This window comes from Malus domestica, chromosome 03 (assembly GCF_042453785.1).
Source record: "Malus domestica chromosome 03, GDT2T_hap1".
NCBI classification, from domain to species: domain Eukaryota; kingdom Viridiplantae; phylum Streptophyta; class Magnoliopsida; order Rosales; family Rosaceae; genus Malus; species Malus domestica.
In genome coordinates, this window is record NC_091663.1 from 8,376,957 (window position 1) to 8,392,076 (window position 15,120).

At 34.8% G+C, this 15,120-nt stretch overlaps 2 protein-coding genes across 2 annotated transcripts; one reads left to right on the forward strand and one right to left on the reverse strand.

Annotated features, from left to right (window-relative positions):
* Nucleotides 1-2,365: 2,365 nt before the first annotated feature.
* LOC103421245 (ubiquitin-conjugating enzyme E2 7) lies at nucleotides 2,366-6,650 on the forward strand. The gene is made up of 6 exons (XM_008359273.4): nucleotides 2,366-2,590; nucleotides 2,718-2,820; nucleotides 3,338-3,435; nucleotides 3,512-3,612; nucleotides 5,677-5,754; nucleotides 6,282-6,650. The coding sequence occupies exons 1-6, from the start codon at nucleotides 2,545-2,547 to the stop codon at nucleotides 6,357-6,359; spliced, it is 504 nt and encodes a 167-aa protein (XP_008357495.1). The 5' UTR covers nucleotides 2,366-2,544; the 3' UTR covers nucleotides 6,360-6,650.
* A 3,107-nt stretch (nucleotides 6,651-9,757) lies between these two features.
* LOC103422436 (transcription factor bHLH14-like) lies at nucleotides 9,758-12,177 on the reverse strand. Its single transcript, XM_029099730.2, has 2 exons — nucleotides 11,309-12,177; nucleotides 9,758-10,729 (listed from the first exon to the last, which is right to left on the reverse strand). The coding sequence occupies exons 1-2, from the start codon at nucleotides 12,057-12,059 to the stop codon at nucleotides 9,969-9,971; spliced, it is 1,512 nt and encodes a 503-aa protein (XP_028955563.1). The 5' UTR covers nucleotides 12,060-12,177; the 3' UTR covers nucleotides 9,758-9,968.
* Nucleotides 12,178-15,120: the final 2,943 nt, after the last annotated feature.

Below are 15,120 nucleotides of genomic sequence, written 5' to 3' on the forward strand. Positions count from 1 at the left end.
AGTTTCCAAACTTCTTGAGCATAAGTATAGTAAACAAAATGGTGTAGTTGATCCTCCTCTACAATATTGCATAAGGGACAAAGAGTTAGACCATTTGGGTAATACTTAATCTTCTATACGCGGACAATCTATTTCTTATAAGCAACCAAAGCAAAAAACTTAATTTTATGAGGTATATTAAGTTTCCACACTTTCCTTAGTAAATCTTTGAAAGGTTTAATGTGAGCATCATTAATTTGATCCAAGTAGCGGATTTAATTGAGTAATTTCCATTAGTAGACGGTCCCGAGATAAACTCATTGTCATTTAATGGCATAAGGAAGGCAAAAAATTTATTTGCCACATTGTAAAGTCTAGTCTTAAGTATTTGGCTTTCCATGTCAAATATTGTATTTGTGTACCACATGCTTAATTTAGTTTTAAACTACATTCTCTGATTATGGGGTATTGCTGCTGGGATTAAACGTTCAAGGATGTGGCTCACTTCACTTCAGAAAGTTTGATCATATTTGTGCATTTCATGTCTATATTGCTCGCTGCTTTCCAGCTGGCTGGGCACGCAAATTAAGAGTTGCCCACATAGGCTTCCTGACAGCTTTCAGCTGATGGTCATATCTCAGTCCTTAATCTTTTTTTATTAGCTTGTAGTACGACAAGTGTCCTTGGTAAGTGAAAAACAAATTGATGCCTTTGGGTTAAGATCCCTTAGCTAGGGTTGTTTGTTTTTGGAGGTTTAGAATTTATTTGAGAGAGAGAGTGCTTTCAAAGCTTTGAGCTTGCCTCTTCTTTATTTATGGAACTCTAGTTGCAAAACCAACTTTATGCATTAAACACTCAATCAGTGTATATTAGGGTTGCATTGTTTTAAGGTTTTGCATTAGGTTCTTGGTCTGGTTTTAAGCTTTAAATCCATTTTTAGACCAAGTTTTTAGATTCAAGTTAGGTTTTTCCTTCAACTGTTTGACTGGAGAATCTGACTAGTCGTTTGAATTTCAATTTTATATGCATATCATAACATCTTATCATTTCGTGATTTGAGTTGATATCGGTACCACAAAGTGAATAGCTCAGGAGGAGCTGCCACTTAGTGAAGACCAAAGGAGTTCATCTCGTGTAAAGTAAGGTTGCACAAAGGTAAAACTGCTCCGTAGATAGGGATCTAGGAATTGAGCTTGTGTAGTCTTTGTAAGAATCTTGTTTGCATTAGTGAATTAGACTCATTGGATAGTCCCCAGTTTTTTAACACAGAGGTGAATTTTTCTAACCAAAAACATCCCGTGCAATTTATCGCTTTTCAAGTTTATTTATCTTACTCTTTGCTTGTGATATATGTTCATCATTATTGGCAAATAGATAAGTCTATGCAACTAAGATTGTCAGAGTTAAAATGTGCATTAAATTAGATCTTAGTTAACTAGGAACACTTTAGTAAACTGAGCCTTGAATTAACTATTTCCGTTGTGAGTAGATTAAAATATCTGATCTTAGTTGACGAGTGTTGCTAACTAGTCAGACAAGTACGTATATAGATTTTAAATTGCAGGTTATTCCATATGGTACAAATTTCAATTGGTATCAGAACTTTGCTCTAGATATACTTTGAGTGATCTTTGGGAGCTACTGGTAGTGGGTGGAATCTCACCATGGATTGTGATTGTGTTGTGGGATCTCGTAACTCTCCTCCATTATTTGATAGTACAAATTATGCCGCTTGGAACGAGAAGTTTCAAATCTTTTTTGAAGCTCAAGATCTCATTGCTGTTGATTATCTCACCCTTGAGTGGAAGGCTCCATCAAGGCTATTCGATGAAGAGTCTGTGATTAAGCCAAAAGGTGAATTGACTTAAATGGAAATTGCTTTGGCCATGGCTAATAGGAAAGCAAAGAATGCTATTATTTCTGCCATTTCGTCTAATCAGTTTACTCATGTTCAATATTGCACAACCGCTAAGCAAACTTGAGACAAATTCCTAATTCTTCATGAGGGTGATAAACAAGTGAGAGAAATAAAGCTCTATATGACTCTTTCAAAATTTGAGAATTTGAGAATGCTCAAATCTAAAACCTTCTCCGTCTTCTATGAGAAAGTTAAAATGTTGACAAATGAAGCCTTAAGATTAGAAAAACTTATTGCTGAAAAAATTGTTCAAAAGATTTTGATCTGAGAATCTAATTTCCGGCAAGAGAAAAGAAGTGCTAAGCAACAATCCCTGACCGTGGTCCCCACAAGCGATACCGCAAAATCCTAGATCTGAACCGTAAATTCACACCCTCGCGAAGAAGCTACTAGAACTTCTCTTCACGTTGACCGTCGCATACCTTTCCACGTGGCACCACATGAATCGCGGTTCATCGACCCCATCACAAGATACGCGTAGACGATCATAACCAGCTCGCCGCCCGCACTCAGCAGGGAGAGGCCACATTCGGAACCTTCTCTGTCTATAAATACACGCAAGTGTCGGCTTTATAAATCTCTCTATCTTTCTCTCTCCTCTCTCTTTCTCTCTCTACACCGTCGCGTGAGAGCTCCACCGCCAATTCATGGCGGCGACGCAGGCGAGTCTTCTCCTCCAGAAACAGCTCAAGGGTATTTAGAAAGATTTCAATTCAGTCAATTTGTATTTATTCCGATTGTTGATTGGTTTACCGGATTGGGTTTTCTTCGACCTGTTTGATTTTTGACCGATTCTGATTCTTTAATGTTGTTTTGGCAGATCTTTGCAAGAACCCGGTCGATGGATTCTCGGCCGGTCTGGTCGATGAAAACAATATCTTTGAGTGGAGCGTCACGATTATCGGACCGCCTGATACGCTCTAGTAAGTGCCTTTTCGGATTCGTTTCCGGCTCAATTTTGTGGCTTTATTGATTGGGTTTTGTGGTTTAGCTCTTGTGCACAATAAGATAGTCGATTTCAGTGTTTTTATTATGTTTTTATGCTGGATTGGATCAAAGGTGATTGAAATTCTTGGACTTTCAATTTGATTGTGGTTTCCCTAAATTTTGTGTTTGACTTTTAGTTGAGGTGACGGATTTAGGGGTTTTTGTCCAATGATGGTGGTACGAGCTCGGGAAATTGTTTTATTTCAACTTAGAATTTGTTAAAGTTTCATAGTTAAAAAAAAGTTGTGTAGTTTACATTATCTCGAATAGCAACCTATTTTGTTGGTTTGTTTTATTACTAGTATGGATGAGAATATCGTCCTCTGTTTTCACTCGTAAGCAAAGCATTAATTTAAGAAGTTTCCGCTCACTTGAGATTTATTGTGTCCATATCATATTTTTCACCATGCATCGTCCTATTGAAGCTCATCACTGCATGTTATCTAATTGCAGTGAGGGGGGGTTTTTCAATGCCATCATGAGCTTTCCAAATAATTATCCGAACAGCCCTCCGACGGTTAAGTTTACTTCAGAGATATGGCATCCAAATGGTTGGTTTCTGTCCTAAGTTTTGGATAATTTGCACTTGTTTTCCGAGTACTGATCTTGGCTATTTTACATGTGAAGTTTATACTGATGGGCGTGTTTGCATATCTATTCTTCACCCCCCTGGTGAGGACCCAAATGGTTATGAGCTTGCAAGTGAGCGCTGGACGCCTGTCCATACGGTATGGAATTAATTTAAAATAGTGTCCGCACATTGCTTCATTTGTAGGAAAGAGAATATTTGTTGCCATGTTAGCAATTCTTGATTCAAAGATTGTCTTCACAATGTTCACATTGATACCTATGATCTCGTTCCTTGTGTAGATAGCTTGTTCGGAGGTGGATGAGGAATTTTCAGTTTTTCCGTATGCTAGTATGAAAAAATAGACAAAAATTGAAAAATAAAATTGAATAAAGTATCTAAGAGTCCCTTGTTTAGCCAGTACAAATTGGACAAGGAACTCTTTGTATATCTAGTAAAATATGCCATAGGTATGCTTTAGAAAACAAAACTAAAGGAATGTTAAATATGTATTTAAGCCAAAGTAATCATATAACAGATGATATAATAGTAATTTGAGACAAATTTGATCGTACCCAGTGCACAAGGCTCCCGCTTTACGCAGGGTCTGGATCAATGACTCATAATTCCATTTATTTGTGATCACTTGGTATTATTTCAGAATGCTCCTACAATTAAAAAATGAAAATTGATATGCTTGAATATTACGTTTTGTCGCCAACAAAAACAAGAAGTACCCTTCTCAATGAGGAGATAACTTGTTGCATACATAAGAGCTTAGGCTTTCACCAGTGACCTTAAGCCGCACCGGGGTCCCAGTTTGAAGTGAATCCTCGACCAGAATTTAAAACAAAGTAGATAAAGTGGGAAAGGTCAGTTACAGAGGGATCCAAGAGAACGGGGGTTGGATGACTGATTGTCTAGTTGACTTTGTTGCCTTTAGACAATGAAAGGAGTAAATGGGGACTGCAGAGTTATAGAAGGGACATGAGTGGCTATGTTGCGGAGTCAATTTTAAAAGGGGAGAGATAGGGGAGAGAGAGCATGGTAGGCAGATGAATTTGGGTTTGAGGAGGAAAAAACATAACATGGAAGAGAGAATTTGTCCTAACATGGTTATGTTTTATTTTATTCTATCAAATATGCAGTTGTTCAGAAACGTAACAAAGTTGGTGGGATTAGAAATTGGCAGCTTAATGAGGGTGATGGTTCCAAAATTCATCTTTTATCGAAAGAGTTGGGTGTAGCTGATAGTCTAGAAAAAATATTTTTGAGCGGGGCATTTTTTTTTTTTTTTGTTCTCTTCCAAATGTCATGACCCCTTTTGGGGTCTATATACTGGCTTTGTTTTCGTAACAGTGGACATAATTGTGTTCCATATAATGCAATTACATTTATTTCATAACATTTTTTTTTTCTTCAGCTGGCTTGATTGTTGTGACAATTATATATCGTCATGCGATTATTATGTTTACTTTTTGCCTAATAGATAGGAGCAAATTCTCTTTTTGTTTGGTTAACATTCATTCCAATATTCATAATATATTGTCAATAAGTGGAAATCATGGAGCTTCATTCAAGCTCCTCAAATTACAAAGTACATTCTCAGAGAAAGTTTTTGGTTTATTAGGAATTGTGGATGTTCCATGCAATGCAAGTTATATACCTATTCACTGTCTCGTCCACATGGTAGAGTTTTTGGTGGCATGACATGTATCACACCTTCACTCGAATGCTAAAAATGTTGTGTGTATTACATGACTCCTTTGCAGTGGGAGTGATTTCTCCTCTCTCATGGATATAATTAGAGTTGAGAGAAGGCATAAGTTATGAGATGTTATGCGGTCATCAGATCATTATTAATGCATCACATAGATCTACAATCTATCATGCCTTGTGCCTAACAGCCTAAGGCTCATCTTAAGGTTCAATAATACGGCTTTGATGTCTGACCTTGGGGCTCTTCCACTGGATCTCGAGTCCGGAGGAGCTTGTCTCAGTGGTATCATATCCTGCTGTCATTTGGCAAGTTCTCATATTTCCTTCCTGCTGGTTAAAACTTGTGGTTTTTCTCCGTTATAATTTTTGTGAAAGAACTTGGTAATCTAAGGTATTTCTGAAGCAAAAAGTAGGTGTAAGAAGCATTTTCTCAATGGATACGTTTTGCTTTATTTTTATTAAAACCATGGTACTGCATTTACAAATGTGGAAATGTTGTTTCCAGGTTGAAAGCATAGTCTTGAGTATAATATCAATGCTATCCAGCCCAAATGATGAATCTCCTGCAAATGTTGAAGCTGCAGTAAGTGATCCTTTATTTTGTTGTCACAACTCATTTAGTTTTCTGAACTACTCTACTTGATGCTGAATGTTATAAACATGCTCCGCATTGACAGCTAAAGTTATATTGAGAAGCAATATATCTCAATTGCACGAGTTTTTCATATGGTAGAGATTAACGTAATTATATTGTTGGATGACATTCTTTATAAGTTCACTTGGTCCCGCAAGACAAGTTAGGTAAATGTAGACACCCAATGTTCCGATTTGTGGACTGCTTTATACATAGTAACATAGCACATTGGAACATATTTTGAGCCTGCTGCCGCGAGACTAATATATGGCTGATTGTGTTTGTGGCAATTTTTGTTGAAGCTAGTTTTTTTTTTCTGCTAGTTGATAATGTGTGTACCATTTTCGTTCTCTTTCTTTTGCACATAGTTGGTATCTGATATATTGATATAATGAACTTGTTGTGACTGACTAAGCAGCGACTAAGGCACATAATTGTTGTGGTTGTCTGAATATTTGGAGATGTGAATATTGCAGAAACAGTGGAGAGATCGGAGAGAGGAATTCAAGAAAAAGGTCAGCCGCTGCGTGAGGAAATCACAGGAGATGCTATGAAATATCAAATATGATGTTTGCTACCAAGTTGAACATTTTCTCTGCACAAGTGCGTGAGAGGAGGTGTGAATTGGCAAAAGCGTTTGCCCTTGTAGAATGTCATTGATTTTCTCACCCAAAATATCTTTATTTCTTTTTGCTGTTTTTTTTTCTGCTTTTTTGGTTTTTTCTGTTGGTTTCTTCTTCTTCTTCTTTCTTTTTCTTCTCATCGTCTAGTAATTGTTAAAACATGGAACATCTCTGTATTCAATTATCTGGTACCTTGCTTACCTTTCATTTGGTTTTGCTTGATGGATTGGATTCGAGCTTCATGTCGTTTTCAATTTATAGTCGACATTGTGGGACCATGATTTTCGCGAATTTGGCTCCAACAAATATCATCGTTCTGGTTTAACTCGTATTTCACAAACAAAATCACTAGGTTCTTGGCCGTTTGCGTGCATTTCACGTGGACTCACATGTATAAAAATGGTGGATGTCCATGCAAATGGATGTTCTACTATGTACGGATATGTTGTACTGAAGCTTTTGGCCGATAATTAAATATTTTGACAATTGCAATAATTATGGCAACGGTTCATATCTTCCAATCAACAATTTTGGTTTTTAGTCCTGTCGTTGAAAATTTAACAGTGTTACTGAGACATGCTTTCAACTCTTGGAGTAGTAAAAATTTAGCCTTTTGGCTTGAGGTTCTAAATCTAAATCTACTTTGACTTGCTCCAATCTTCGGGCTAAATATGAATTTTTAGTTCAAAACTCATTTTTTGGATCAAATTTAGATCAGGATTTCCTTTTAAGTTAGTGAATTGACCCACCATATATTTATATTTTTTTTAGTTCTATATTTATAAACTCATTGAATCTAATAGCGAAGATCTTATATGATTAAATTCAATGATATAAAAAAGATTAAACGGTCCAAATTTAAATCTAATAACTAAAACAATTAAAAAAATAAAAAACCTTTCATGTGTTCTATATTCTTTCATAGTGTTCTACTAGTTTCATTGTATCGATTTAGTGATTTTTCAATATTTATCGAAATTTAAATATTTTTAGTTAAAATAATTATAAAATTAAATTAGAATAGTCTACATAATTTTTCTTTTAAAAGTTATTTTAAGAAAAAAAAATTATCTCAAATTCATTATTTAATAATCTTAGGCTAATTTTTTTTTACTCAAATAAATTTTCTTTAATAATCTCGAATTAGAATTTTTAGACTCAAATAAGTTTTCGGGCCAAATTCATTCTTTAAATTAGGACAGTCTATATGGATGGAGGCCTTAGCAAATAAGTTTTCGGACTCAACTGGGAAATGACATACATGATGCATATAATGGAATAGGATCCCCTCCGGATCTTTTTTATGATGATCCGGATGATCAATCAATCGTGTGTTGTTCATCGTATATCGTGCGATTAGAAATCATTTTAAATTTTAAAATTTAAATTAAATATAAATAGTATCTAACGAAAACTGACCGCATAATGAACGATGAACATATACCCGGTAAGCAAGCAAGCTACCAGTTGGAAGTAAACACACGATTCGTTTATCTAAAATTTCGAACATAAAACTGGGAAAAAAACATATTACAGATTCATTTATTCATGATTATCTCAGTAACAGGATCACTGCTTTTTTGGTGGATTGACATAGCTTCCCAACCTCACCACGATCCCATCAAGATCTCTTACGTACCCCACTTTCTCTCTTCCGGCTGGCTCACCGGCACCGCCCCATTCTCCACCGCCCTCTGCTCAAACCCAATTTAAACAATAAAAAAGGAATAAATAAAAAATAGGAAGACTTTGGATGTGGTCGGTAGCTATAAATATTCTTTAACTGAAACATTGGTTTTCAATTTTTGATCGAAGGCGTTGAAATTAATGTGATAATTTATTTCTATGTATATTACTTTTTTTTAAATTGAAAATTAAAATTTATAATTGTTTATATTAATGAGATTTTAAATAAAAACCCATAATTTGTGGGATTAAAAATATTAAAATATAAATATACTATTGTGTGTGTATATAAACCTGGGTACATTCTTCAAAATTTTAAAAAAAAAATATTAGGCTTAATAACATTAATAAATTTCTTCGTTTAAACTTGACATGGATACATTCTCAAATCAGAGAAAAAAGAATGTACCCATATAAGTTTAAAAATGAATTTTAAAAAATTTAAATAGATTTTATATAAAAAAATGGTACATTTTACATATAACAAATTTGTATATTGAAGAAACATTACATTTTAAGATTAAAATTTTGAAAAAATTACGTGGTACATATAAGATTAAAAAATTGAAAACATTTTTTTTTAAGCTAATGGGTACAAACTTATTCTAATTTTTACTTTATTTTGGAAATATTTTGAATTGAAAATTAGTTAGGAGTTTAATAAAGGTGTGAGTATTAAAATTCTAAATCAATTATTAATTTTTATTTTTAAAAAATTATGTAACTGACATTTAAATTCATTATTACATTAATGCTAGAGATTTGGATCAAAATCTAAAAACTAATATGGTTTAAGTCAATGAACATTATTAACTAGGACCAGATAAAAATATCAATCCGTAACTCCACGCATATTCAGAAATAACTCATTAATAAGTAAATAACAAATAATTGAAACGAGAAAAAAATGAGTGTGCAAATTCATTCCCTAACTATTTTTGCACCTGTTATAGCCGTCCAAGCGACGAATATTGTAGCCAAAGGCTTTGGAGTAGAAGGCGGTGGATAGAGCCACGTCCTTCACGTACACCACCGTGTAGGCAAACACTGTGTTCATCTTCAACGCCGACGCCATCTTCTGTTTTTTTTTTTTTTTTTTTTTTTTGGTTATTGATTGAATTAACTGGTTCGTTTTGATGCGTTTGATTTCATTAGTTTCAGTTTCAGATTAACCGACTCTTAGATGTACGTGGCGAGTTGTGGAGATTGGATATGCGGCACGTGGAGTCTGTGCATGTTGAACAAAAGGTGCTGTCGCGTGATCGGTGATTCTGTGTGAATGGCGACGAGGGCCAAGATTTGTTTGTTCCTTGACATGCAAGGGCTCTTGACGGTATTACAAGTTACAAAAATATGTTTTTGTATAACAGAACCTTATGGGGAAAGTGACAACGATGGTGGTGGGCGCTTACAGTCATAATTTGGTGGGGCACACTACATATTAAATAAATAGAAAGTTAAGGTACTTCAACTAGTATAACATATTAAATCTCACTAAATAAACAACTTGCACCAAGTTTAAATAAGCTAAAAAAGGTTGACGATATCATATGTTAGTTAGAGCGGATTATGCTCGACTATGTACCTGAGTTTAAGTAAATAAGAAAAGCTACAACAAACACTACAAAAGAAGTGGAGTGGGATACTCAATGGAGAAACATTATCCTCATTAATTACCTACGCTTTTGAATTGAAATATCGAGATCTAGTTGTAGAGAAGTTTTTCAATCTGCGGGAACATGATCAGGCACATTAAGATACAATTGGTTGAATTTTTTTTTTTAAAGTTTTCAACCAATTGTATTATTACACTTAATACGTGCAGAGTCGTGTTCTCATCACACAAAATCTCTTCTAGTTGTACCATCTTTTTATAATACCAAGTCTCAAGGCCTCCTCGCTAGTGAAGCCATAAGGCAGTCCTACCACAACATCTTGAATCATTGACTTTTTGACACTTGATATGCTCGCATGGTAAACTTGTAACTCAAGTCCTTTGAGTGCATTCATCAATCTAGCATAAGGGTAGTCTTGATCCGGACACTGAACTCGAATCATGGCTTGATTTGATCCCACAATCTTCACATCCACTTCCAAAACATTAGTTCCTCTAACCTTATCGTTATTATTATTCAAATTTAAATTATCATTATTATTGTTGTGGTTGTTGTTGTTACTATAATTATTACTACAACTTGAACATTGATGATGTTCATCAGTTATGGATCTGGTGCTTTGGCTAGTGAGTAGGGGTTTTTGTGGTGGTTGTGCTTGGATTTTGGCCTCCAGTTCGTCAACCTTACCTTTGAGCTGGTTCATGTACGCCACGGCATCAGCGAGCAAAGAGGACCTGTCCATTTCCGACACGTTGGGAACAATAGAACGAAGGAGACATATTCGATGGTTGAGCTTATCCCTCCTTTGTTTTTCTGCCTCAACATGGTTCAGTAGTTGTGATTCTCTACTTGTAGCTCCATGGTTTGAAGATGATGATCTTCCCCTCTTTTTTGATTGAGGGTTCTCTGTATTCGCAGGGGTGAAATTGCCAAAAGAGTCATAAGATGAGCCTGTTGATGACCCGTCTGTATGGATAATGGGTTCATTTGCACCACCTTCTGGTAAAAAAATAATAAAATATTGGTGTTAACAAAAAAATTAGGGTTTGAATAAAGAATCCTGTGAATGTTTAGGGTTTAAGGTTTCAAGAACAAAGACTTACCACAACCAAAGTAAATAACAGTAGTAATAATAATGCTTTTATTTAAAGATGACAATCTAATTTCCTACTGATAAATTTTATCAATACAGAAAAGATTATTCGGTACAAATAACTAGTTGACCATATCATTGCGAATATTCTTCTTAGATTCTAACCATGTTGCATGTCCGACTATTCAATTTATCAACAAATCGACACTTTATCAATTATAAAAAATGTCGTTCATATCATTAATAAACATCGATACTTAAATTACATATTGTCGACCAGCTGGCTAGCCTTTGGTACCAAGTAAAAAACCACACTTTTTAATTTAATATAATTTAAAAGAATTATTATTAACACTCAAAAATGTCATCATGCATTTACAAAGTTATAAAATCACAAAGAAAAATTTAATTAAAAAAAAAGTGCATAATGACATATTTTTAGAGAGGCGCACCCGAAATCTATGTAAATAATTGGTGGTTATTACCTTGTATGGTGAATTCTTTTTGACCTCCTGAAAGAAATCCAATCTTTTCTAGGGGATCAGGAACTAGTAATTTAAATTTGTTGTTCTTCTGGTCGGATCCAAAGAGTGATTTTGATAGGTGCACGAGACCCCAATCTTGCATGATTACATCCAAAGAAGCCAGTTCAAGTACCCCACATGAAGTAGTAATACAAACCAAAGTTTGAATCCCATGCATTCTTGCTTCCTTCACTCTCTCACACTCGTACAACTGAAGCTCATGGCCACCTGCAAGCCAAACAAAACCACCAGAACAAAATGCACGTCCCAGAATATTTTTACTCGCTTGGCCTGCAGCAAAAGATTGGGTTAACGAAACGCCGTAAAAGTAAAACCGGTCGGAGTCATGAGTAGCATCGCCAGTGCCGTCATGATTGTCGGCCAGCAGCCGCATGTCCAAGTCCACCACGTCTTCATCTCTCTTGCTAATTATCGCCGTCTTCTTTTTCTCCATATTGCTGAACCCTAATTTGGGTTGGTAGTTATTGGTGATCACTCTGTTGCTTCTGTTGGATGGCACGCGAACCCTAGGGTTGTTTAAATGGCCACCAGCCCATGATAACGCAACTTGGTCACTGATGCTGTCTTTGGAGGCTTGCCAGAAAATTGCATAGAGCCAGCATTCAGGCCTGTTCTGAACTATGAACTGCACACGACGTTGAAATGTGGGTGAGGAAGTGGGTGAACAACAAAAGGATGTAAGTTCTTCCATTTTTTGAATAGTTTTTGGACCAACTGAATCTTTTATGTAGGCAAAAGCAAGTCAGGTGCGGAAGCAGAAATTGAGTACGGGAGGTGCGCGCCTCTCATCGGTCGGGGTTGGGACCTGTGAATTGTGTGATTAGTTCCTTAGTTTTTATTGGTATTTACAAAGGGCCAGCTCCTATCATGTGAATTGTGTGATTTGCTTTTATCATGTGAATTGTATGGTTAGGTTTTATTGGAGTTTATAAAGGTTCACCTTCTATCACGTGGTTGAACTAGAGATTATATTTTTGAGAAAGGATGGACCCACACACATCTATTTTTATTTTTCACACATCTCTTTTACTTTTCAATCATCAATTCGAATGAATTGAGGAATATCAATAGAAAAAAATTAACAAAAATGTGTATAAAGTAGAAAGGAGTCTGTGAAATTCACTTGGGTAATTAATGTTAGGGATACTAAATTTTATAAATTAAATGACATAAAAGTTGATTATTGGATTATTACTTAAGTGTTGATTAACATATTTATTTCTTATTGTGACACATCATTTAGTTTACAGAGCATCTCTAATTGAAATGTCAAAATTTTATTTGAAGGCTGAAGTCAGCATTTTGGAGTGTTAAATTATTGTTTTATTATATATTGGTCCCACTATAAGAATAAATTTTTAGTTGTGACGGTAACACGGATGGTATATCACGTGTTTTCATGCAAATAGTGAAATTTTTTAATTTTTAAGTTATTAACCTTTTAACATACATAACCCACCATTTATATAAGGACACATGGTATACTAATTCGTGTGATGGTTACATTCAAAAAATCTCTTTGCTACAACCGCTGTTAAGAAAATAATAATAATAATTTAAAATAGATAAAAGTTGTAACCTATTTGTGAATGATCGGACACCCACATTAAATAATAAAACTGACTCCATCTTTGTTTGTTGTTAAAAAAGACTGCTATAAAACAATGAGCCAAATGACCTAGTTGCCATGTCAATTATGGCATCTTCATTAGAGAAAAGCTGATGTATTTTAGTCTTAGTTAGCAATGACGTAGCCAGAAATTATTCTGTGAGTGGATTAAGCTAAAATTATTTCTACGAACTCAAATTTTTAATCTTTTGTTGCCTATATAATGTTATATAATAGTAAACTTGAAAGTAATAATTTGAAGCAAGAAATTTATACTATGTTTTCTAGGCTTCTAGCCTTCAAAATTTTTAAGTGAATAAAATAAGAAACCATTTGTGTCATGGAAGTTTTAATTTATTACTATTTAAATTATAATATTGGTTAAAGTGATGAGTTTATTTAAAATTTGTTAGCTCTTATTTTCCTTAAAAGCACCTTAAGATTCAAAATTTTCATTTGCTAAGTGGAATATGATAATTAAAAATCGTAAAATAGCCAAAAATTAATATTTTTAAGCACAATGAATGAAAACTCTCGCTATGCTATAGGAAAACCTTGTACTTGGCACCGCCAGTGTTGGTGGATTTGACATCTCGACGGAGAGAGCCATTGTTGGTGGTAGATTAGAATAGTTTCCACTGCGATAGTGGTATTTCATGCACTTTGAGAAAATAGTGGTCGATTAGAGTAGTTTCCGGAAACAAAAACCATTAGAAAGGTGGTAGTGATCAAGAGGTCCTCCAATATAATAATCATCTACATAGATTGTATGCATTGTAGGACATGCTTTTAAAGTTCTAACATTCTATTCAGGATTCTTCTTTTCTACAAACATTGAAAATTTTATTGAAAATCTTCTCCAAAAACCACTTATTTGAGCCAAAATACGTTAAGTTTTTTTACCATAACTCATAAACAATCAGAAATGTTTTTGCTATTATAAGCTGCTTTTATCATTTTAAAAGCAATGTCAAAACTTCTAAAAGCACTTGTATGAACCCAAAATGCGACTATAGAAGTGCCGTAGCCTAGGCCTTGTTTCAGTAGACCGGATTGGATAAGATAAGCCTGATTAAATTGGACATGATTCATGTCTGTTTTTTGGTGGGTTTAAATCCAAAATTAGTGGGATTTAAATCCAACCTTTAGACATATACAGGTGCCAAGCCGATGTAAATCAGTCCAATCCAATACCAAATCTCGGTCTAAGGTGACTTGTTCTGACTTCGAAAAATATTTGTAAAGTGCTTATGATTCGTAAAAGTACTTTCTAATGCTTTATAGAGGTTACGCTTGAACTGTTAGTAAAAATGTGAAAAAAAAACTACAACATAAAATTGTAAAACATGTGACATCGTAAAATTTCGGTACCTATTTATACCAGCTTCCCACAGATTTTTGTTGTTGTCCAAAGTGATCGTATTGAAAAGCCGAACAGGGCCAGCAAGCACAAGAAAGGGTACAACATGCCCAAATGAAAAGAAAAGGAGAGAGAGAAGTCGATACACTCTAGACAACTTGCAACACGTCCATTTACGCAACACGCCCAGATGAATTAATAAGCAACCAAAAATTTTTGGTACTCCAAACGTTTTAACTGTTAAATCTTTATTTTTGTATTTTTCAAACAAAAATTTAACGGCTAAAACATTTGAATCCGAAGTACAGACAATCCTAAGCACCCCCTTCCATCTTCTCTTTCACCAACAAGAACAGACGCATATACCTCCACCACCCATCTCCCTCCCCTTTCTTCCCAAGGCCATGGAAACTCTGCTGCCTCCACGCATCCTCATTGAAATTTGAACTCCATAAACGCCCAAGTTTTTGTCGGCTAATTCACAAACCGACACTTGTACATTTATGTCAAGAACAAGCATACTGCAAGTTTTAAGAACACCGTTCAAGACAATACTATTAATATATAAGTAAGTTTTGAATAAATCAATATTTACATGTCTAGTGTTTGAGAAGGTAAATGAGCAACACATTACAATGATCAAAAGATTAAATGCTCATTATTCGAAATATTTAGATAGACTATGAACATGTTACAGAATCTAGATTTTCCTACTTCACTGTTTCTAGCTCATCTTCATCTTCATTATGTTGAGGTTTACGGTTTCAGCTAGTTCCTACAAAT

Excerpts from the sequence above, each read along its gene's own strand:
- LOC103421245 (XM_008359273.4), top strand. The coding sequence starts at position 2,545 with ATGGCGGCGACGCAGGCGAGTCTTCTCCTCCAGAAACAGCTCAAGG. Across the intron at positions 3,436-3,511 it reads AGAGATATGGCATCCAAATG|TTTATACTGATGGGCGTGTT; the intron begins GTTGGTTTCTGT and ends TTACATGTGAAG. Across the intron at positions 3,613-5,676 it reads GCTGGACGCCTGTCCATACG|GTTGAAAGCATAGTCTTGAG; the intron begins GTATGGAATTAA and ends TGTTGTTTCCAG.
- LOC103422436 (XM_029099730.2), bottom strand. The coding sequence starts at position 12,059 with ATGGAAGAACTTACATCCTTTTGTTGTTCACCCACTTCCTCACCCACA. Across the intron at positions 10,730-11,308 it reads AAAAGAATTCACCATACAAG|AAGGTGGTGCAAATGAACCC; the intron begins GTAATAACCACC and ends TTTTTTTACCAG.